Source organism: Nestor notabilis, unplaced genomic scaffold, assembly GCF_000696875.1.
Source record: "Nestor notabilis isolate BGI_N333 unplaced genomic scaffold, ASM69687v1 scaffold1145, whole genome shotgun sequence".
NCBI classification, from domain to species: domain Eukaryota; kingdom Metazoa; phylum Chordata; class Aves; order Psittaciformes; family Psittacidae; genus Nestor; species Nestor notabilis.
The window spans coordinates 356508-380366 of NW_009929789.1; the positions used below are offsets into that span (position 1 = coordinate 356508).

Genomic DNA, 23859 nt, shown 5'->3' on the forward strand with positions numbered 1-23859 from the left:
CTGATTTTCTTGCTTACAGCAGATTTCAAATGTTGGAGAGTTACAAGGAAGTATTTTCTCTGAAAATGCTATTTACAGCACTCCTTAAGTTGGACAATTGTTATTGCCCCTATAGAGAACCGAGTGTTCTACAGATAATATCAGCAAATGTTAAATATCAAGTGCTATCTCTATGCTATTTAAAGGACTTTATAGTGTTCCAGAGAACAATTCAGTTAAATTATTCAGCAATTCATAAAAACAAGCTACTGCTCGAGGGCTAACTCTCTCTGGACACAAGAGAAAACTGTTCACTTGAAGCTCGGTGCCTCATTTGCTGCCTCTGGTTTATCAGGCTGAAGGACCACTAGCACTTCCAAAAGATTGTTCCAATGAAAAACTAAAGTAATGTAATCAGGAAAACAGAGCAGAGCAATTTGTTCTAATAAACAGACTTGAAGCATGTTCAGTGTGAACTGGTGGTACTGAAGGAGGAGGCAGAGAGTATGGCTAAAAACACCTCAGTACTTTACTACATCCCCTGCAAGAGATGGCAGACAATATTGGCTACATATTCCTTACCAGGGTTAGGAAGTGTTGGGTTGTTTCCTTACCTTATCACTTTCTGCTTTGCTATCAGGAACGATGTCTGACTGTTGCAGTACAATAGGAAGATGTGCTCTCATGACTGGCTTGTGACTGACGCTGCTGACCGTAAAATGTTGCACAAACCTTTCAAAAGCAAAAAGTTTCATTTTCTTACAATCAAGAGCAAAAGATTTCATTCATATTTTTGTGATTTCCCAATTGTTTTTAACTGTATTCAACAATAAGACTGTTAAAAGGTCAGAGGCTTCTTAGAGACAAAATAATTCATCTTAGAATAAAAGTATCTAAAGACAGTTATTTAATAAGCAATTTTTAGATGAGCAATACATCTACCAAAATAATTCTGTATTTTTCTGATGCCTTGAAACCAAAAATCATTCCTCACCTTTCCAGTTCTGGAAGGGCAGCAGATAGTTTCAGCTCCCTGCATCTTTCCCCAGAAGGAAAAGGCAAGGAATTAAATAGCTTTTGAACATTGGAATGCCTGAAACAAGCAAAGTAATGAGCTGGTTAGTTAAAGGAGAAACATAGAAATTCATCTTCTTTAAATCAGATGGCTACACAAAACTAGTACAAAAAAAACCAAGCTGGTGTTGCACTAAGACTCCAACAATTCCTTTTTGCATCATCAAAATCTTAATGAGTGACAGCAGTTTACTGTTTGCAGCACACTGTTAATGTACAATTGCACTGGAGTAAGCGGCATGAACTTACATTCTCTTTTGCTCCACAGACAGGAATTCTTCCTGGACAACCCTTAGAGATAATCCTGAGTTTGTCTGGTTTTGCCACGAAGAGAAAACCTGGAACAAACCAGACCTATGCATAAGTGCCATTATTCTGCAAAATCTGGGTTGAATTTGTTTAGAAATTGGTTTTGTTCCCCTAAATAAATGCATGCATTTTAACTAGCCATTAAATATGTTGCAATACTGGTTTTGCTGCAACAATTCAAAATCTGGAAGAAGTCTCCACAGATGATATTCTGTAAGGTTCTCTTTGGCTAGAATGGAACTGCTTTAAGAAGTAACTTTACTAAAGTAAATGGTCTGGTTACCCTGGGACCAAAAGAGTTCCTTGAAAAGCATTCACAGAATCCCAGCCTGGTTTGTGTTGGAAGAGATCTTAAAGCTCCTCCAGCTCCAACCCCTGCCCCGGGCAGGGACACCTTCCACTAGAGCAGGTTGCTCCAAGCCCCTGTGTCCAACCTGCCCTTGAACACTGCCAGGGATGGGGCAGCCACAGCTTCTCTGGGCACCCTGTGCCAGCGCCTCAGCACCCTCACAGGAAAGAGCTTCTGCCCAAGAGCTCATCTCAATCTCCCCTCTGGCAGGTTCAAGCCATTCCCCTTGTCCTGTCCCTCCATCCCTTGTCCAAAGCCCCTCTCCAGGTTTCTTGGAGCCCCTTTAGGCCCTGGAGCTGCTCTAAGGTGTCCCCTTCAGGAGCCTTCTCCAGAAGCTTCCTCTTCTGAGCAAGCCCAACTCATCCAGCTGCTGTACACAGCAGGAACCAAACTAATCTAAGTCTCTTTTAAGTCGTGTTGTAATTTCATGAGGTAAGTTTGCAGCAATCATTTCTAGAAATTTAAGAACAAACTCTATTCCCTTGCAAAAGAAAAGGGAGCCCTTCGTTTCGCTAGGGAACAGTGATTTGGCTCACATCCTATTGCTCCAGCCAAGTCACATTAATATGAATGGCATTCTGAACCTAGAAATCAGATTCAGATGAATCACACAGTCATTTAAGTGTTCGGTATTTCCCTTCTTTTAATAAGTAAAGGCAACAGCCATTGTCATTCTTCACAATAATTTGCTGCAAGACAAAACAACTAGGGGAGAAAGACTGCTTTTCATTAACAAATCAGCATCCTAAACACAAGGGTACTGAGATAAAAACCCATCAAAATAAGATGAACTTTTGATATTAACAAAGACATTACTGCTTGCGTAGAAGGATGCACGCAACCAACCAAAGAACCACTTTAAAACACGTAGAGGAGGTGAAGGACAATGCCTACAAGGGATGGTAAGGACTGGTCAACAGAAAGTTGTATTCTTTAGAAGTGAAAACACAGGTCAGACCGAGACAGAGCACAACGGAAATGAATTGTTCCTTTTTGTTTAACTTAATGAACATTGGAAAGAAGAGCTCCTGTGGCATTAGAGAAGGTGAATAAACTAGAGAAATCAATATATCATAGAACCACAGACTGGTTTGTGTTGGAAGGAACCTTAAAGCTCACCCAGTTCCAAACCCCTGCCCCGGGCAGGGACACCTTCCACTAGAGCAGGTTGCTGAAAGCCTCGTCCAACCTGGCCTTGAAATACACAGCACTGACAAAAAGCAGCAGGAGGCTGGGGATATTCACCAGCAGAGTTCCTTAAGGAATGCCCCGTGACACCATTTGCAATGAATCTGGCATAGACTGAAGTGAACTGACAGCATTTTGGAGAACTAAGCTGGGAGACAAGTCAACACAGTATGGAGATGCTCCATAGAAAAACAGATCTAACAGTAAGAATGGAAGAAACAGGAAGAAGGTTAGGAAGAAGGTAAGAATGAAAGCAAACATGAGCACTCAGACTTTTCTAGAATCAGCTGGAGTATCAGTAAGTAGCAAAAGAGAAAGGACCTGAAGGAGTATGTCAAAAAAATGAGCACTTCTATTAATTCAAGGTGGCAGTGGAAAGTAAAAGGCAAAGCCAGGGTATCTCCAAACATTTTCAGAAGGAACTATTACTGCCTCTGTTAAAGACACACATACTCTCATCTCAGATACTACACACTGCATCTACAGCCAAAAAACAGATCAAAAGTATTACAATGATTAGAGGAAAACAGAACTCTTTATAAGCATTGATTAAAAGGATTTGGTTTTATTAGGCCAAATAAGCCAGTAAGAATAGGCCTGAAATTTGTGACTACCTCAAGGATGTCTGGTAAAGCAACAGAAGAAAACAGAAAACACCCAAAGATATAAAAAATAGACCTAATGAAATAAGCTGAAAATTCAAAACCAAACCAACCAACCATTCCCAGCCACTCACACAGTGGAACAGTGGGAGGAATCTAAACACTCTAAATAAAAGGAGTAGAAATTTTATGGTACCATTAATGCCACCAGTGGGGACTACTCAACTGAGCTTAGGTGGTCTTTCCCTGTCCAGTGTCAGGAACATATACCAAACCCCTTGTGAAGTCCTAAAATCTCCAGGCTCATTTCCTCAAAAGTGCTATTGTTATAAAGTTATGTTTATTAAAAGCCTCTGCATTACAATGCATAAAGCCAGTCTACTTCAGAGAATAATAAAACACCATATGGATACTTGAAGACTTTAACAAAACTTCCCTAAGGATCATGATCCAAATGTGTCTAACCACAAAAAAAATACAATAGAACCTCTGCCACTACATACAATTGCTGTAGCCAATTATACACCAGTGCTACATTTAAAATGCAACTACTAGAAAACAAGCTTTTAAAGTACTCACTGGCTTCAGAAGACAAAATGAAAGCACATGGTGAGCATTAAATTTAACGAGCAACACAATCACTAGAAATGCATACATAAGTTCAAGTTTCTCACACATGGAAGTTCCTAAGATCAGGAGCAATAATGCTCCATAGAATCATAGAATCACAGGATGGTTTGTGTTGGAAGGGACCTTAAAGCTCCTCCAGCTCCAACCCCTGCCATGGGCAGGGACACCTTCCACTAGAGCAGGTTGCTCCAAGCCCCTGTGTCCAACCTGGCCTTGAACACTGCCAGGGATGGGGCAGCCACAGCTTCTCTGGGCATCCTGTGCCAGCGCCTCAGCACCCTCACAGGGAAGAGCTTCTGCCTCACAGCTCATCCCAATCTCCCCTCTGGCAGGTTAAAGCCATTCCCCTTGTCCTGTCCCTACAGACCCTTGTCTAAAGCACCTCTCCAGGTTTCCTGTCGGCCTCTTTAAGTACTGGAAGGACTGGGAAGGTCTACAAGGCAGGGCAGTCCTGTCCATGACAATCTCAAGTCAGCAAGGCAGATGTTGTAGGTCACACAGGGAATCGGGCTTCCTGGGTGGAGGTCTCCAGGCTCACCTCCCACTCTAAGCAGGCCTACTGATGGCAGTTCAGATCAGCTCAACCATGACTTCAGAATCTTCCAAGGTGGAGGTTCATTGTCTGGGTGACGTGTTCCAGGCACTGCACCAACCACCTCCTAATAATCAGCCTCTATCTTCAAAGCTGCAGTCTATGGTTACTGCCATTGTTATCTACCATTATTGAAAAAGTTATCTGTAACTGTCCTTCCTCTTGCAACCTCCTGCTCCTAACCCTGATTTTATATAAAAGATAAGCAGCCTCATGATCATATCAGCATTTCTCTCAATACCCTCCATGAATCCCATCCAGCTTCAAAGAGGTGGTTTTCAATGTATTTCCTAACTTGATGCTCCCTCCGTATTAACTGCCTATTCTCCTCTCCACACTGTTCTTCACTGAGACATAGGAAAAGCTGAAATGTAGGAAAAGGTTTTGCTTAGGAAGACTGATGCAAGAAACACCTTGATTTTTAACCCTTCCTGTATTTACTTACCTGGTGACAAGCTTAGTGGCTCAACTAACACGAGAAATAAACTAGATTTGGAAAGAAGGGGATAAGACAGACATCAACAAATTCACCCTTCATCTGAAACACAAAGAATAATTGTGTGGTTCCCCCCACGCACACACACAAACCCATCTTTTATTACTGTACCTGTGAATAAAAAGCTTTATAAATCTTTCTTTTGGGGAAAAGTGCAATCATCAGAAAGTTGTCTTGGGTATGGAATTCAATTGGTAGATGACCAAGCAAGGAACTTTTGAAGTCTATGAAGAGAGCAGCAACAATACTGTTTGAATCCTAGAAAAGGAAGAAACAGGACAACAGTTATTGAAAGTGAAAAAAAGGCTTAATAATGAAATAGCAGAGATCATAATTACTACAGTCATAGCTAGGCATGCACAAAGACCTGAATGTTCATTAGCACAGGTATGGAGCAGAAGGATCAACATCAGTCTCTGACAATACTCCTCACTTTATACTTTGCAGCTACTAGAGGTACCATAAGCTTTAAAGAAAGTATCTGAAATTGTCCTAAGCACTTAAGTTTTGTCTTGTCTCAAAAAGAGAAGCTTGCATTTTAATATCAACTCTTTTCCCTCCACCAAAAACCAGACCTTTAACTCTTTGCTCTGCTAATGCTTCCCAACAAAGCCACCCTCATCTACACCTACACATCTCTGACATGGATACCCTGGAAGAATGAATTAAGTATCAGCTAAACAGATCAGAAGGATGTTATGGTGCTATTGCAAACTGAGTTTTAGATCATGCTGTTGAGTTTCTGACCTGAAAGGAACCATGCTGCAATGAAATACAACCATCAGGTCTGTAATTTAAAGTGTAGGTCACCTGCACGTCGGAAGTGTCCTGTTTCTCTCATTCTTTAATGAGCACAAGTTCTACTAAGTCTATTGCTTCTTCACCTGAATGATGTCTTCAACAACAGGAAGCTGAAGCCCTCAAGATCACACTCCCTTAGAAACAGTGAACTCAGGCTGTCCTATCTTTGGTCTCATAAAACAACACTGACCCCTGGTTTTCCGGATTTCAATACGGGCATTTATATGCAACTCTGAGGATGCTGAAGTGTTTTATGCTCAAGCTTTGACCTTAGCTCTTTTCACACCAAAGTATTAGAAAAACAGTTCAATTGAGCAGAGCGAAACATCCCTGGAAAACAGAGTTCAACGTAGAACTGAGCAGCATCCATCTCACTTTAAACAGAGGAAGTGGGCAAAGAACTCAATTTACTACCTTTAGAGAAGAAAAAGCTCAAGTTGGGGAACACTTACATAAGAAGTGGTATCAATTCAGGGACATTTGCAAAGAGAATCTCAACCCTTTGCTGTCCGAGGGATTAATTATAAAAGTAATCCTCTCAAAGTCATGAAGGCTACAGAAGAACATGCAAAAATGTTCTCCTAAGTGAGAACAATTTATCTTAAGAGAAAATGGGTTTTGGTATATGGTCCTCAGATCCTGGATCCTGCAGGACAGCTTACAGATTTCCTAAGAAGAGACTAAAAGGCCAACTCATACATGCTGCAATCTGCATGTGAAGTGCCCAACAGTGTGTGCTCTTCCTCCTGGAAAATGTTTAGGGTTCCACAAATTGGAAAAAGCTGAAAAGCAGCAGCAATAATCCTCATGGACATTAAGTTTAAAGAACCCAGTTGAGTGTTTTACGAGATGTTAAATGTTGTTGTGAAATCTAAATATTCCTCAGTAATAATTCTTCACTTACTAAATGGCCAAAATGAGGGCTGGAATCGGTTATTTACAAGCTGACATACTTGGTCTTGAATAAGACCTTAAAACCAAACACATAGCCCTGTGTAAGCCCTATACAGTAGAGATGCCTTGATACAGTTTATTGAAACACTGAATTTACATTTAAATGACCTCTTGGGCAGAAGCTCTTCCCTGTGAGGGTGCTGAGGCGCTGGCACAGGGTGCCCAGAGAAGCTGTGGCTGCCCCATCCCTGGCAGTGTTCAAGGCCAGGTTGGACACAGGGGCCTGGAGCAACCTGCTCTAGTGGAAGGTGTCCCTGCCCGGGGCAAGGGTTGGAGCTGGAGGAGCTTTAAGGTCCCTTTCAACACAAACCAGGCTGGGATTCTATGATTCTATGAATAACTACAGAAGACAAATAAACCTGGGAGTCTGGAGAGTGGGTGGCAGTGGAGCCTCTTGGGTTTTCTTTCACTTCCAGGATGGCTGATGCTATGCTAGAATAGTGCTGCCCTATGAGATGGGAGACTTATGTTTGACTCTGCTAAGATTGGGATGGTTTCAACTGTAGACCTTCATGGTACAGTTTGGTGAGGAATCTACCCTGTCCTCCATGCACTCAAGGTCTATGAGCTTCAAGGACTTCAGAACCTCAGGCAGAAGGTAGGTGCCCACTTCCTCAGAACAGAGAAGACCTGCAGCACACGTTGGAGGCAGAGGTGGAAAGAAGTAGCTAGCAGGCATGGTGATAGAGCTGCTAAGAAATTGTCCTTTGAAGCCCTTAAAGTCTTTGTACCCTTTACTTGAATCCTACTATTAAATGATCCTATCTTTTCATCAATATTGTTCCAACAAGTTTAGGAAAAAGCAGACTAACAATTACCCTTCTTCTCCTGTCACTTCTGAACATTTTCAGCTCTCCACCCTTGTATTATGCCAAGTCAGTTGAACAATCAAATGCTCTCTGTCAAGGTTTAGCTTCACACAAAAATCTGGCACCAGTTCAAAAGGGATAGCCAGGCCCCATAAATAGCTAGTTTCATGAAAGTGAGTGTCTTGACTCAAACAATAGAAGGAAGGTCAGTGTTAAAATAGCTTCTTAAACTACCAAGGGGCAATCAATATCATATACAAGAAAAGGCAGCTAAGGTAAGATTCTCTTCACTGTTGTGTTTTCATATCAATGGAATCACACACTTTGATTGTATTTTACTGGTTTCCTCCATTAGATGATGAAATCATAGCAACACAATGCTTTCTGGAGGTCACTGAACAAATGTGTAATACTGTACCTGAAGAAAATAGAAACCAAAGGAAACTGAGATTTTTAGGGCTTTTTGTCAGTGCTTAGGAAACAATAAGCAACTAAAATAATCTCTTTTCCATTCTCAAAAAGTGATAGTTAACCCAGTGTGTCTGCCTTGAAAAGGGGAAAAATAAGCTGAGTTGCCATCACTTACCTAATTCTCATTTCCCACTAAGCCAGAACAACGAAACATTAGCTTGGCAAGTTGGGCAAGTGATCAAAGCTGACCAGATGCATGGCAAAAGTCTATGCCGAGCTCAGAATATGTGTAATTACATGGAACAGGCCTTTTCTTCTCACTTTTGAACATGAACCAGCCAGTCCCTTCACCCTGTCAGTTACACGAGGCTCTAGGACAGTAGACAGACACTGCTCGTGACCTCTCCAGAGATAAGTAATACACTGCCACGAGCTTTTGTCTGAAGGTTAAATGTATTTTGAATACAAGGCAGCATTTCACCCTCCAATACCCCACATGACTCCATGATGCTCGAACTTTTCTCTATCCATCAACTAAGAATGCTCAGTATTTTATGAACGTTATGTTCTGCAATTTTCTTTTGACAAAAAGCAATTTTCCACACCATTAAGACCACATTGATAGCTCAGTCTAATACAAAACTCCCTCCTCTTTCCAGTTTAGTTCATCACTAAGTGGTTAAGCTAATCAATAGCAAAAGTGTGGTTTGCATTAGTTATTACAGTTTAATGCACACACTTGTAGAACTGCAACTGAAATTGAACTTTTGTATTAATACCCTACAGAAGTACTGTCAAAAATGGATAAAAAGTTTATGTCATAAGAACAAACTCACCCCATCGTAGAAGGAAATGGAACTCATATGGTTCTTTGAAATGGAAATGCTGCCATGGTGGGGATCAGAAAAGAGAATGCCATCAGAAAAGAAGTACACTTTGCCTAGAATTTGAAAGAAAAAAAATCATATTAGCTACATATCAATATTTCAGCATCATAGAATCAAGTGGTTTGGAAAAGCCCTTTAAGCTCATCAAGTCCAACTGACCCCCAGCACTGCCAAGGCCACCACTAACCCCTGGCACTGAGGCCTCGGCTACACGGGGTGTGAACACTTGCAGGGACAGTGACTCCAGCCCTGCCCTGGGCAGCCTGTTCCAATGCCTGAGCACCCTCTGGGCAAGGAATTGTTCCTCAGCTCCAGCTAAACCTGCCCTGGGGCAGCTTGAGGTCGGTTCCTCTTGTACAAGAGGAAAAGAACTGGCATTACTCTGAGTTACATTCAGAACAAAAGCAAAGCCAGGCAGTGAAGTAATTAACACATGCAGCTGAACGTGACTGCCCATCTAGCTCATCCATCAAAGGATACTCAGAAGACATAACAAAGAAACTAAGATATTTTCCCCTTGAAATGGCAACTTCGAATAAGGTCTTCAAAACTGTTCAGTATTAAAGCATCATTTTAATAAAAAAGAGCTTGATATGAAATCACAGAATCACAGGATGGTTTGTGTTGGAAGGGACCTCAAAGCCCTTCCAGTTCCACCCCCCTGCCAAGGGCAGGGACCCCTTCCACTAGAGCAGGTTGCTCCAAGCCCCTGTGTCCAACCTGGCCTTGAACACTGCCAGGGATGGGGCAGCCACAGCTTCTCTGGGCACCCTGTGCCAGGGCCAAATCAGAGAAATTCATTCTTTTGTAACAGAAAAGCAAGCTAAACCCATATCAATTAACCCAAAGTAAACCAGCTTCCTTCAACGTGGAAGCCAGAGGATTGTATCAGGAACTTACTATACTACTTGTATATTTTCCACAAGTGATTAATCACAAATGAGAGTTTCTGACTGACTCAATTCAGTTTATCCTACAAAAATCCCTAGCAGAGCAGATGTATTAACATACAAAGGAAAAGGCTCAACAGCCTGAACTTTTCTGATGCATTTTAGTCCTGAATGCATACCTTGTCACACTCAGACACAAGTGACAGGGAGAGAACATGAGTGCCTGCCTGGCAGCACCTTTGCACCTATCCTTGCCAGACTACATAGCTGCAACCTCAGCAAGCCCAAATTAGAGCACAGCAAAGTGTCTCACACTGTACATGGAAGGCAATGAGATCAAGTTCATTCTCACTTGACACCTAAAAAGATATCTCCCCTGTTGAACTGTTAGATCATAGTCCTTATACTACCTACTTACACCTCTCCATCTCAAGAGTTACCAAAACTTTAACTTCACAAATCTCCCCAAAAAAGGGAAACTGCTCCACCAGGGGACACACAGACAGTTTTCACAAGCCAAAAACAGCAAACCAACCAATAACTCACCATTACTAGTTATTTACTGAGTGAATTATGTGCCCACAGCACTGTATTGCAAAATACCCAAATATGTTACTCTGCACTAACCTTTCTGTAAAATCTGTTCAGTGAGAGCAAAAGCAAATTCTGCTCTGTGAAGGTTGCTCTTTAATTGCTGCCCACATCATTCTTTATCCTCAGGACTGCATTGTGTTGTTGCAAACACAATAAAGTTAAAGGCTTCCCTCTAAAGATCATCAGCTTATCTAAGCACTTAAATGTCAGGTATTCATAGAATCATGGCATCGAAGAATGGTTTGTGTTGGAAGGGACCTTAAAGCTCCTCCAGCTCCAACCCCTGCCCCGGGCAGGGACACCTTCCACTAGAGCAGGTTGCTCCAAGCCCCTGTGTCCAACCTGGCCTTGAACACTGCCAGGGATGGGGCAGCCACAGCTTCTCTGGGCACCCTGTGCCAGCGCCTCAGCACCCTCACAGGGAAAAGCCTCTCCCTAAGACCTAGTCTATTAGTTCTCTTCTGCTGTACAGCAGTACTGCAACAACAGTACCTTCCCTGCACAGTGGGATATAAAAATACTATGCCTTCAGAAGCATCTATTGGTTCAAGGCAAAGCAGGGCATGCTAACACAAGGCAAACCTCTCCCAACAGACCACCCAAGTTGCCTTTACTGTGATATTCATGCCACTTAAGTTCTTGAAGGTAAAGGGACCTAAAGAGGAGGAGTGATCTAAGACTGCTGCTGTAATCTTGTGTCAGAAAGCAGTGACTTGATTGAACTTGAAAAGGATGAAGACAAAGCATTTTACAAGGGCCTGTAGGGACAGGACAAGGAACAATGGTTTTAACCTGCCAGAGGGGAGATTGAGATGAGCTCTGAGGCAGAAGCTCTTCCCTGGGAGGGTGCTGAGGCGCTGGCACAGGGTGCCCAGAGAAGCTGTGGCTGCCCCATCCCTGGCAGTGTTCAAGGCCAGGTTGGACACAGGGGCTTGGAGCAACCTGCTCTAGTGGAAGGTGTCCCTGCCCGGGGCAGGGGTTGGAGCTGGAGGAGCTTTAAGCTCCCTTCCATCTCAAACCAGGCTGGGATTCTACAACAGTACAGTGAACATTTGTGCTAACAAGCACTGGAGTTCCTGAGTGAAAATGACAATGGAAAAAACCTGGGACCGCATGTCAACTCCAGGAGGACGCTTTGCTAGGAGCAAAGAACATAACTCCATAAATAAATTTAAAAGGAAATCATTCCAATCCCCTCCTACATCACAGGCAGCATGTCACATTGCCCAAAAGGTACATATTTGTCTTCAGTTCTTGAGCCAGGAGCCCATGGCATTCTGTCACTACTGTAATGCCCAATCTTTCCAACCTAATGTTCCTGAAGGTACAGAAAAGGCAGGCAACATATGGTACATGATCTATTAAGGGCTGAAACAGCCAGTTTGTGCATGATTTGAATGTCAAGTATGGAAAAAAAAGCCATCTTCTAGGTCTGCAACACCTCATTGTCAATCATTAAGAGTCCCATGTGCCCCAAAAAGCAAGCCTATGGCCCTGGTAGGAATCCTTCTTCTACGGCTAGTGATTAGGGGCCTACAAAGATGCTGGGGAGGGACTCTTCATCAGGACTGTAGAGACAGGACAAGGGGTGTTGGGTTTGAAGTTAAAGAGGGGAAGTTCAGGTTACATATAAGAAGAAGTTCTTTACAGTGAGGGTGGTGAGGCACTGGAATGGGTTGCCCAAGGAAGCTGTGAATGCTCCAACCCTGGCGGTGCTCAAGGCCAGGTTGGACAGAGCCTTGGGTGACATGGTCTAGGGTGAGGTGTCTGGGCCCATGGCAGAGGGGTTTGGAAACAGATGATCTTAAGGTCCTTTCCAACCCAAAGCATTCTGTGATTTCAAGCAGAAGCTGGGGACAAAAGTAGTAAGAAATGGAGTTTAACAAGAGAGTTATAAAGGCAAATGGAAAGAAAGCTTAAGACAGTATGGGTAGGCTCACCAGATGTGTGAATCCCAGAAACTGTGCATCTCTCATGTTTAGAAAAACCCCAAAACAAACACAAAACAAGCTGAACAACTCTATAAGTAATTGAAAACAATAAACCACATCTCACCTTCTGCAGGCTTGGCCTGTGGATTGCTAGAATAAATATATGCTCCATCACCTCCAGTGAGTAAAGTGCCCAGAAAAGATTTGTCTTCCTAAACAGGAAACACAAACAGGAGTATCACAAACAGGACCAAGGACTGTAATCCAGGCAGGAATATTTTCTCATGCTATGGCTTCAAGAGAAGAGATTTTTAACAGCATCTGTCAGAACTTTTAAACAGAAATACTAGTGAAAGACATCATGTCAAAAGATCATTTATAAAAGGAATCCCCCTTCCCCACTTTAATTTTGCCAGTAGCTATTAAGCTACAAGCTATTGTCACAACCACAAAGCATAGCTTTTTCTTTTTAGATTGTCAATCCACTGAACTAAAAGTGTATTACAGGAAAATAAATGTATTTATAATGAAGATTGCTGGTAACCACAAATGAAACCACAAATGTGAAACTCATGTGGTTTAAGATGTTCCCAGATTTTTTTTTCCTGCTTTCAAAGTGCTTAAAGTGTTTTCCTTTAGACATTTAGCACGCTAATTAAGTTAAAAGAAAGTTGCATGTAGAATGGCCTTGAGTTTGGAGTGTTTCTATGGAACACATGTGCTCCGTGGGTAATACTCAGTGAGACTTCCATGAAATCCAAGCTTTAGTAGAACTCTTTTTGCTCTTGGCTTTTGTCATTCTTTGAAACGACTCAAACTTTTACACCCATTGTGTATTTTTTTGGTAGGTCGACCTTTGAAAGAAACAGGGTAGAACAGGCAAGTGTTTGGTAGAAGAGGACTAACAAGCATAATAAAAGCCACTAAGCAGCTAAGATTTTTTGACTACTGGTTCTTGAAAGCGTAACTTCATAGTTTAACAGAAGTATTTAATCTCACCTTCAATATATGCTGTGCCTTTTCAGACAGTTTCACATCACTATCTTCAACCTAGAGCCAGAAAGAATTTCCATTTGTATGGTTAGTAGATAAAGCAAGTCTGATGTTAAATTAAAAGCAATAAAGAAGACTGAAGGCAAACAAGAACCTTAGGTACTGTGAATAAAGTCCTGAGAGCAGAAGGCTTCAGTCAGCTCTGTGATCTTATACAGAGTTACCCTGAGGCCTAAGTTGTTCCTTAAAACACATTCATAGAATCCCAAACTGGTTTGGGTTGGAAAGGACCTTAAAGCTTGTCCAGTTCCAAGCCCCTGCCACGGGCATGGACACCTTCCACTACAGCAGGTTGCTCCAAGCCCCTGTGTCCAACCTGGCCCTGAATTTCAAAGGAATACTCCCCATTAAAGTCTAAAATACTACTGAATAGACACAAATAGAGCATCCCATTCAGTCTTATTTTTTATTACTCTTAAAGTGTTTAAGTATGGATTGCCAAAGGCATAATGTTGCCCAACCTCATAAAATTCATTAGAATTACACCTCTAACGCAGCGTAATACATCAGAGGTCTGGAAGCAGACTTTGCTCTCTGCTGGGGCAGACCCTGAAGTGATCCACAATAAACACAAGTCACACTGAGTACTTGAAAAACACCCAGGCCTTTACACAGCTAAAAAACTGAAGTGCTGAAAATGAAATAATTTAAAACTCGTGTTGTGAATGGAACCAGCTGCCTGTTTCCACTTACTACTTTTTCACTCCATGCCCAAATTCTAAAATCAGAATAGTATTAATATAATAATATTGTGTTTCAATACCCAAGTTAGTTCCAGGTTTTTTCCTCCTACATCCATACTTTTATAACACGTTTTCAATTGTGAATCTGTATGTATAGAAGAAACTCAAATTAAGTTTTGGTGTACTAACCAGCCAAGAAGCGTATCTTGGGATCGGTGCCGTCAGTATTATGTGGCTGGTTTCTGAAGTAATGCTGCCATCTGCAGGGGAGTAAATGGAAAGCAAAGTAGTATAATACCACCCACACCCTTCAGACTGGTCAATGAGTTACTTTTAGGACTTGAAATTCCTTTAGGAAATCATTTTAAGGACTTATTAGTGTTGAAGTGAAGTTTTTGCAGGGGCTGCAACATGCACAGAGCTGCTACACGATGCCAAACAAACCCTACTTTTATTCTCTTCTTAGTATATGGCTTCTTCCTTTGCTTTCCTTCCCACCAAAAGTATTCTAACTCCCACAGTTAAAAACTCACAGAATGTCCGGGTACAAGAGTTCATAAATACTGCCCAGACAACCTCAGTATCTATTTTTGTCACATGTAAACGATCTGGAAAACATGCACTTGTCTGAAGTTATGGAAATTCCTTAGTATACTGCATTTTACATGTTCTAAACTCAAGCTTCCTAAAAATCATATCCTTTTTCACTGTTGTTTCATCTTTTCCAAACAAAGAGCAACTGAAATTAAAACTCATTGCATAAAATGAGTGTTACAAAAGGGAGGGAAAAGAGCTGTTTGAATTTCCTCATACAGTAGAAAACAGTCCCTAAGGTTGAAGAAAATGCAGGAAGGGTACTATTACACTTGAATCGTTCACACATCAGCCCTGCTGTATCACAAAGCAGCCATAAAAGCCCAAGTCTTTTAAGTGAAATGAGAGAAACTTGACACTTAAGATATTCAAGCTAAAATATTGAGGTCCTTCAATTAATCCAAAGGCTTACAACCATAATGCTAACAGTAGTAACATCAGTGGGAAGCCCTTTTGCTCTTCCATCACATCAAAGCTGTGACAGAATGACAACATTGGTGTTAGCATTTAAAATAGGCACCTTTTTCTTTTACTTGTATCTGGGATGTTAGAAAGGACTCTGAAAAGACAACAGATCCCAAGCATCCTCTTCCTGTGAGCAAGTCCGGAATGTCAAATACCATCATAGATGCCTACAGCAATCAAACAGTTGGAGAGAAAGGAAGAGAAAGCACAACTTGAACCATTTCAATTGAAGCAGCAATATCTGTATGTCTTAAACCTCCTGAAACACTTTTATATTGGGTGGAAAGTCTGAGCTCAGCATTCTGTGTTAATATTGTATTCTCAATTGCACTGTCTGACTTCATGTTAAACTCAGTTTTACCTGGTTTCAGCACCTGGGATCTCTCTCATCTCTCCCCTTTTGTATTCACACAGGTAAAAACCTCAGCACGTCCCATTAAAAAAAAAAAAGCCATTTGAGCTCAATCTTCTAATAAAATATGTGATCAGAACACAGAGCAGCTTACTTACCGTTTTAATCAAACTCAGGCTGTCCTCATTATCTAATGGAGTAATTCTAGAACAGTAATGAGAATGAAATATTTAAAGGTTAGATCATTCTGAGTCACTCCAGAGCAGCCAAAAAAGCTATTGTATTTTAAAATAAACTCTTATTTGTGGAGGTCCTTTCAGTCAATTAGAGAGGATGGGGATTAAAAATACCCAAGCTTGGGACTGTAGTGATAGGACAAGGGGTGATGGGTTCAAACTGAAACAGGGGAAGTTCAGGTTAGAGATAAGGAAGAAGTTCTTCTCTGTGAAAAAGATGAGGTGCTGGCACAGGGTGCCCAGAGAAGTGGGAAATGCTCCATCCCTGGCAGTGTTCAAGGCCAGGCTGGACAGAGCCTTGGGCAACATGGTCATGGGTGAGGCATCCCTACCCATGGCAGATGGTTTGAACTAGATGATCTTAAGGTTCTTTCCAATCCAAACTATTTTATGATTCTGTGATATCATTTAAGTTAAAAGCATGGTTTTAAAACTACTCCTAATTCTACTCACTAACAGTGAATAAAATTGGTCTGTCAAGTCGGCTTAGATTTTTTAGATGTTTTTAAGACTGAACAGAATTACAGACATGAAATGATCGAGCTGTCTCATACACAAAAGCATTCAGTACATCTTGCATGAGATAATCAATGCAGTCTTTTCTCAGAAGTTCCAAGAGAAGAAAAAGAAACTTACTGCTGTATTAAACCCACTAATTCATAACAAGAAGAGTAAGATGATGATACAAACCTGCCATGATTATTCACAGCCTGAATTTGAAAAGCGATTTTGGAGCTGTAAAGGAGAAATTGTACTGGTGAAAAACACGGTTTATACTTGTTCTATGTGTAAGAAACAAGCAATAATAGATTCAAAGCAAAATAACTGCTGAAGCAATAAAAAAGGGGAGAAAAGATAAATGGAATTATTATAATGGTTTTAAAACTCTGAAAGCAAAGCCTTGGTATTTGGCAACCAGGCAAGTTTATTTTCAACTTAGTATCTGATGTATGTTTTCCCCCAAAGAAGCTCATACATCAACATAATACATCAGTAAGTATTTGATAATACATACCGCAGTGCTGTTTTAAGCTGGGTTAAATGCAGAGTATCTAACACAGACAGTAGCATCTGTTCTGCTGCCTCCTTTGCCTGAAAAAAAGGGAATAGAGAATAAAATCTCTTTTCCTATAGTCCCAAATCCCAGCCACCACAGGAGCACCCATATCATAAACAGAAGACCACATACTAGACAACACCACACTGATGCACCAGGCTAAAATCTGTTCTTTCACATTACTGATTTTCCTTACTATAAAGGTTGGGAAAATTCATGACGGATGGAAAAACAGTTGTAGATGGATAAAATTAGATATACTTTGAAATTTCTCTGTTTTAAACAGAATTCAGGGAGACTGGTTGGAGGCCACACTATTAACATCACACACTTTGAAATGTCTCTGTTTTAAACAGAATTCAGAGAGACTGGTTGGAGGCCACACTATTAACATCATTAATGTTATGTAGTTGATGGAAACATTTACTTTGTGTTTTCTTTTGGTTTGCATGTAATCTTATATTGCAAGCAATCCAAATCAACAAGGACAGTGTACAGAATGGGTGCTTCATTTACCTTGGATTCAGTGGAAGTTTTAGCATAGCACTCAATGCCAGCAAGCACAGCCTCTATAACAGCAGTATATATTTGCGACAACAGCGTACTGAAGAGAGATACAAACACAACATTTACTAGACAGATAGAGTTTTCTTCCTCCCCTGTTTAAAGGAGCTGGTTGTCCTCTCGTAACACAACTCCTTTATATTAAAGGGGGCCTTGTTCAAGTAAGTGTAGAAATCACAGAACCACAGAATGATTTTCGGTTGGAAGGGACCTTAAAGCTCCTCCAGCTCCAACCCCTGCCCCGGGCAGGGACACCTTCCACTAGAGCAGGTTGCTCCAAGCCCCTGTGTCCAACCTGGCCTTGAACACTGCCAGGGATGGGGCAGCCACAGCTTCTCTGGGCACCCTGTGCCAGCACCTCAGCACTCCCATAGTTTTATACTTAATCCTCTAATCTAAAATAAACTGACTTAGAGCAAGTAAATTGCTCAAATTACAGAATACCTTGGGGCAAAAACCTCGTGGCACAAATATATCCCTGCTCTAACCAGTCAAGCTAAAAACCAAGATGTTTTATTGTTGACTTTCACTGCAGTTGTGTTGAGGATCACATCCTAAATACTCCAATAAGAACAGAACAGGGGCCTCATATTCTTCAAAAGCAAAACTGGGAAGCAGAGTGAAGGAGCTTCAGAGAGTGACTTGTTCTGGAGCATGTCAAGCAAAAAAAGATGCCAAAGCAAACCAGTCACTGCAACCTTTAGAGGACTTGTATGCCCTGGCTCTGTCCAATTCCCTCCTTAAAAGGGAATTGAAAATATTGTACAGAAATAAACAAAGGTTGGGTGAAGCCAGAAGACACTTACAGCTACATATTTATAGCTCCAGAACTACTGAAAAAACCCTACCCGTGCTCAACTAAGAAGCATCAGCCTCTGTCTTCCAGCTAAATTGGAACACAAAGGTACGTAGATCACAAAACAGTCCTACTTCCCCAAATCTTCACTCCTCTCATTGCTCCTCTACAACTGCCAGATGTTGATGGAGGGAGGAAAGAGAAGGACACAGCATTTAAGCCATATGCACCATATGCAAAGGATTCCTGAGGAATGGAAAGAAGCATCCGAGGCTCTCAAACACGGCCCAAAATGCAGCAATGCTTCTCTTTGAACTTCCAGGGATGGGGCTGCCTGTGTCAGTGCCTCACCATCCAGTAATACCCAACAATATTCTATATGGCTTTTTTAATATATATATATATGTATGTATTCTATATGCTTCATTAGAACATATAGGTAAGCAAAATTACTTGTCAAAGTTACTATAAATAACAAGAAAAGTCTGCTGCTTAGTCTGATAACTTCACTTTTTCATCTTTGAGACCCACATCACAGTTGCCAAAAGCCAGCAGTGCTTAGCATGAAAGGTCACCACCACCAGCTCCCTCTGACATGTCTTTAATCTCTTGCTAACCTGCTCCAGTGCAGGAGCTAGAACAGGCTCCTAAAATGATCCTAATGAGCAAGGAGGACAAAACCTCTAAGGAAAGGTCTGGTTTATCAAGATTAAGAACAGTACCAAAGCAGGTTATGTACCACATTCTTAAAGCTCGACAGGTATCTACAACATGCAGAGAAGTGGACATCAACATGGATAAACAAAGTCTTGTTTTGTGAAGGTTAAAATGTGCTGGAGCTTTGTCGCTTAGTAATAAAAGATTCAGAGATTAACTTTTATCTAGCCTTTAATACAGTGAAATTACTTTACAAGTTTCAGTGTTCCCTGTTGGCATTTTTACTAACCATTATAAATATAACATGTTGTTTAGCTTAATGAAACTAAGAAAATCACTTTTACTTCTATCAATGGAACAGGATCCCATTCAGTTACAGATACCTTCCCCTTAGTGTATATAAAGTACATTTTAAAGCTATTTAAGTGTTAAGATAAAAGAATTGAAGCAGAATTTACTAGTATTTCCTTGCATGCTTTGCCTTACAGTAGAAGGGACATCAACTAACAATTCCTAGTTTGCTCACTCAAACCCTCAATGAGCAATTTGCCTTTGAAACCCTCTCACATTATGCTAAATCAAAGTGTAACTCTGCAAATGCCAACAGCCACTGTTGACTAAAAGCAGCTTTGACCCACTGCCACCAGGTAGAAAGAGCAAAGAATTAAGCCATAATAGAAAGTCGGCAGCTTACATTTGTTCAGTTTGCTTGTGTATCTCGTTGTCATTTCCTGTGTTAAAGACAAAAGTGTTTGGTTTAAGCACTTTCAGAAGCATTTACACAGAACTTTTGGGGCATAACATTTCTGCTGGGTATCTTACATGACATTTAGCCAGTATTTTATACAACTGCAGATATAAAATAGAGCCAAGCACAGCTTAAGCTGTGACAGGACAGACAGAGCATCCCATAGACAAAAGATCTGCATCCCCTAAAACCAGCTGCACTGGGACAGAACAAAGATCCTGTCTCCCATGCCTGGATGCCCAGGAAAAAGCAGAACTAGAGCAAACATATGCCATAATTCCTTCCATTTTGCAAGCTTCCAACCGTCTTCTTTTCAGCTACTTTCTGAGCTGGATATGGTTTCAAGATAAGGAGACTGACTACCCATGGACTCCTGCAGTCATTTAAAATGGGTAAGAAAATTGCTTTTAAAGATTTCACATGGCTTGTTTTTATTAGGGGAGACAGTTGTTATAACACACGCCACTGGACCCAAACCAGAAGATAAAGGATGAAAGTCAAAGAATTTTCTCTATCCTGTAAAAATCCTGTAAAAAAATAAAAGTAGGCTTATTTGACAACTACCACTTTGAATTACTCTATTTTTGAGGAGTGTTCTTCTATCAGCCTGTATGGATCATGGACTTAAATCTTTTTGTAGTGCTTGTAAAAGGTCTGCACACTCAGCTCTGACAGATTTTCACACAGGAAGGTAGGATATGCAAAGGAACAACGTTCTACGATGATTTCGTGCACTGGCTACAGACCTACATGTTATCTACCACTCCATAACCTAATGCTCATAAAGGAATCAAAGCTATCTTTAAATTGCTACAGCTTTTAAATAATCAAAGAGAAGAACTGCCTTCAACTACTGCTTGGCATTTTTAATGTACTTACCCAGGAAAGGAATGTGAGTGGTTCCAAAAAAATAGGTCCTTGAACAAGCCAGAGGTCCCTTTGGAGACACACACTGCACTACCTAGTTGTCAGTAGTAATGAGATAGAAAAAGACCTTAGTAAAACAAATTGGTGCCACAACTAACCATCAGCTAAGTTCCCCTTAAGTCTTCTAACCACTGACATACTACAGGAAGAGTACAACACAGACTGAACTGGAGTGTAAAAAAGCAACTTACGTTTTCACAGGAATATTTCACTTTTGACTTGACCTGAATGGTTGAAAGACTTTGGAAAGGAGATGAGCTCTGACTTCCGTAAGCGTTAATGTGTGTTCAATTTCCTACGTCAACTGCTCTTTTCATGAAGAGGAAAGTGTGTCAGGGTCCCAAAACTATGCTTGCACTTGGTCTTATTTACTATTTTCATGACACCCTATTAAAACAGTATCACCTGTACCTGTAAATAAACCACCTTTTTAAGAACAACATCAGAATCTGTGGACAACAGTGGAGCAAGTACATCAGAATAAAACCGTACTTGCATTTTGGAAGATATCAAATGGTCTTAACGGGAAAATTAACAAGGGGAGAAAAAGGCAAAATTGGAAGTGTTTTTACAGAAACAGAGTTAGAAAGAGCAGCAAATGGAGGATGAGATTTCACCAGGATGCTAAAACAATCCTTTCTCAGGCTCTCAACACATGCAGTGTTCAGAATACCCACGTCCATCCAGCCCTAAGGCACCTCCGCATGAAATGTTGTCACCACAAGATCATAAACTCACTCCCTCAATCATACTCTCACTCCACGATGACCTGTACTCAACCACATCCATCTCCTCAGCAGCACAGACTCTGGACTCGCACAACTGATGGACACTCCTGGAGCCCATGGGAATTGCTCACAGGGAGAACTACACAACGCAAGCTCCACGCTACCTCTCCTCCTTCGCTGTGAGTTACCTTCTTGATGCACCCAGCCCAGCCAGCCAGAGGATCTGAATTCCCTGGGGTCGCTTCCCCAGTTACGTGCAACAAGCCATCGACCTCATCATATGTTTTAAAACTAAGCTTTTACTTGAAAATGGAAACAAGTTAATCTTACAACTTGAGCTTAACATTGCTTTTGAACACCAGAAAGAGTTGCAGAGTTTCATGAACTGTTCGGTTGCTGAAGCATACATGGAAATTGGGATATACACAAGTACCCTCTGCCTATTCACAAAGACATTATCAAAACGTGACTATTTCTTTTTAAGAATTGGCTAAACAATGCTGATTAAAATAGGATTCTGTGTGTCAGAGTTGAGTACATCGCCTGTTACCATCAGCAAGAGTTTCACTTTATGGCTAAAACAAAGGTCCTCACAAAAGCCTTTCCCTCTCCCCCACCCCACACATTTACAGCACCACAAGTGTTTAAAAAGTTGTCTTTTTACAGGGGAAAAAACATTTTCACTCATTCAGGAAATGAAAAGAAAAAGGAAATTTGTACCTTAAACTGATTGTTAAGGTAACATGTTTTTATATGCTAGGAAGAAATGAGTGTTTAACTCACGTAAGGTATTTCAAGGGCACGAAAAGTATACAAAGAAAATGCACAATGCTTCAACACATCAGCTAACTACATAAAAGCCTTACCATATGCTTTGCAGTGCTTCCCTCAAGGCCAGTGTTTCGAACAAGATGTCCTTCTGATGGGAAATTAAAGTTACCAGAGTTCAAGTTTTCCTTAGTTGAGTGGCTACCGAACAGGACAAAGGGCTGCCGGCTAGGGCTAAGGAGAAAAGAGGGGATCAGCACCATAATATTTAAGGAAAACGTACAACCAACACATCAAATCAAAGATTTCAAGTCTGAAGGACCAACTATTGGATTTCTAGAAGAGTAGGACAAAAAAGTTTACTACAGTTGTAGAAAATTTCCCATTGAAAAGACCAAGTTCCAAAGAAAAAACCTACTTTAAATATCTGAAGGCTGTTTCCCAAATGCTATTAGAAGGTTTTTTCCCCTCTTTTTAAATGTAAATTGCCTTGAAAAGCTGACTAGTTGAAAATTTACCATCTTGAAAAAGCCTGAAATGACTATATTGTTGAATTAAGCAAAACTATTTTGGTTGCAGTTCTGGCTTTGGGCCCAAGACTCAGCTGGAGAGGTCAAGGTCTTTCTTTTCATTATTTAAATGCAAACAACATAGGATGCTGAGAACAATGAAGGACATTGAACTCCACTGTTTAATTCCAAATAAAGAGGAATCTGCAGACATTCAAGTAGCTAAGCAACCTTTATTTAGCTCCAAACAGCAGAAGTCTTGGTTTTGCAACACAGGACAAGCAACCTTCCTCTCTCAGTTAAAACCCTAGGCTGAAATGAAATAAAGCTGCATTGCTCAGCCTATACTGGCTAAGATTTGGGGGTTTAACCACCTATTTGAAGCACTGGTCTTGTGCATGTTGTGACACACAAAAGAATACTGACTTCTTCAACCTTCGTATTTTAACTGGGTTTGAGTATCATAAACAGGACCAACAGTATTATCCAAGTAGAACCATTATATAAATAGGACCAACTGAACTGTGTAAGATCATGAGTTTGCTTAGATCATAGAATACCACGCTGGAAGGGACCAGATACCTGCCTGTGAAGACATTGATCATACTAGAATGCACAAGGTGGATGGTTTCAAACATAGTGACAGCAGCATTAAAACCCATGAATAATCTGGCTTATCCTTCCCAGAAATACCTCTGCACATTTCTTTTCAATATGCAAAGACGTGATGTGATATAATGAGATAGTTCCAAAAGGAATTATAAGCATTATGGCATCAGAGGTATGGAAATAACATATTGAGGTACTAGTGACACCACCATTTCACAGGGAATAATGAGTAATACCTGTTATCTGTTATATGACTTGAGATCATTCCATGACTGAAGTAACTTCTGAAAGGCTGTGAAGAAGTATAAAAAAAAACCCCAAAACTGATGAACAAGTGAACAGAAAGTGTGATACATCTTCACTATCACTGAGAAGAAACCTGAATTACCCCTCTTAGAGAAACCCCCTGCCACCAGAAAGTGCTGTTATGTTACCATCAGTTATATCAGAATCACAGGATGATTTAGGTTGGGAGGGAGCTTAAAGCTCCTCCAGCTCCAACCCCTGCCCCGGGCAGGGACACCTTCCACTAGAGCAGGTTGCTCCAAGCCCCTGTGTCCAACCTGCCCTTGAACACTGCCAGGGCTGGGGCAGCCACAGCTTCTCTGGGCACCCTG

The 23859-nt window shown here is 41.1% G+C and overlaps 1 protein-coding gene across 1 annotated transcript in view; it reads right to left on the reverse strand.

Moving 5' to 3' along the window:
- The window catches only part of LOC104406228 (chromosome unknown open reading frame, human C20orf194), a 62049-nt gene that overhangs the window by 18943 nt on the left and 19247 nt on the right, over positions 1-23859 (reverse strand). Inside the window, exons 8-24 of the mRNA XM_010015152.1 lie at positions 23479-23534; positions 22223-22358; positions 20581-20662; positions 19648-19684; positions 17453-17540; positions 16895-16971; positions 16570-16614; positions 15802-15847; positions 15347-15458; positions 14422-14492; positions 13496-13546; positions 12621-12708; positions 9031-9134; positions 5331-5477; positions 1303-1391; positions 974-1072; positions 594-711 (exon numbers count right to left, since the gene is read on the reverse strand). Of these exons, the coding sequence (XP_010013454.1) occupies positions 594-711; positions 974-1072; positions 1303-1391; positions 5331-5477; positions 9031-9134; positions 12621-12708; positions 13496-13546; positions 14422-14492; positions 15347-15458; positions 15802-15847; positions 16570-16614; positions 16895-16971; positions 17453-17540; positions 19648-19684; positions 20581-20662; positions 22223-22358; positions 23479-23534 (1446 nt within the window). The remainder of the gene's footprint in view (positions 1-593; positions 712-973; positions 1073-1302; positions 1392-5330; positions 5478-9030; positions 9135-12620; positions 12709-13495; positions 13547-14421; positions 14493-15346; positions 15459-15801; positions 15848-16569; positions 16615-16894; positions 16972-17452; positions 17541-19647; positions 19685-20580; positions 20663-22222; positions 22359-23478; positions 23535-23859) is intronic.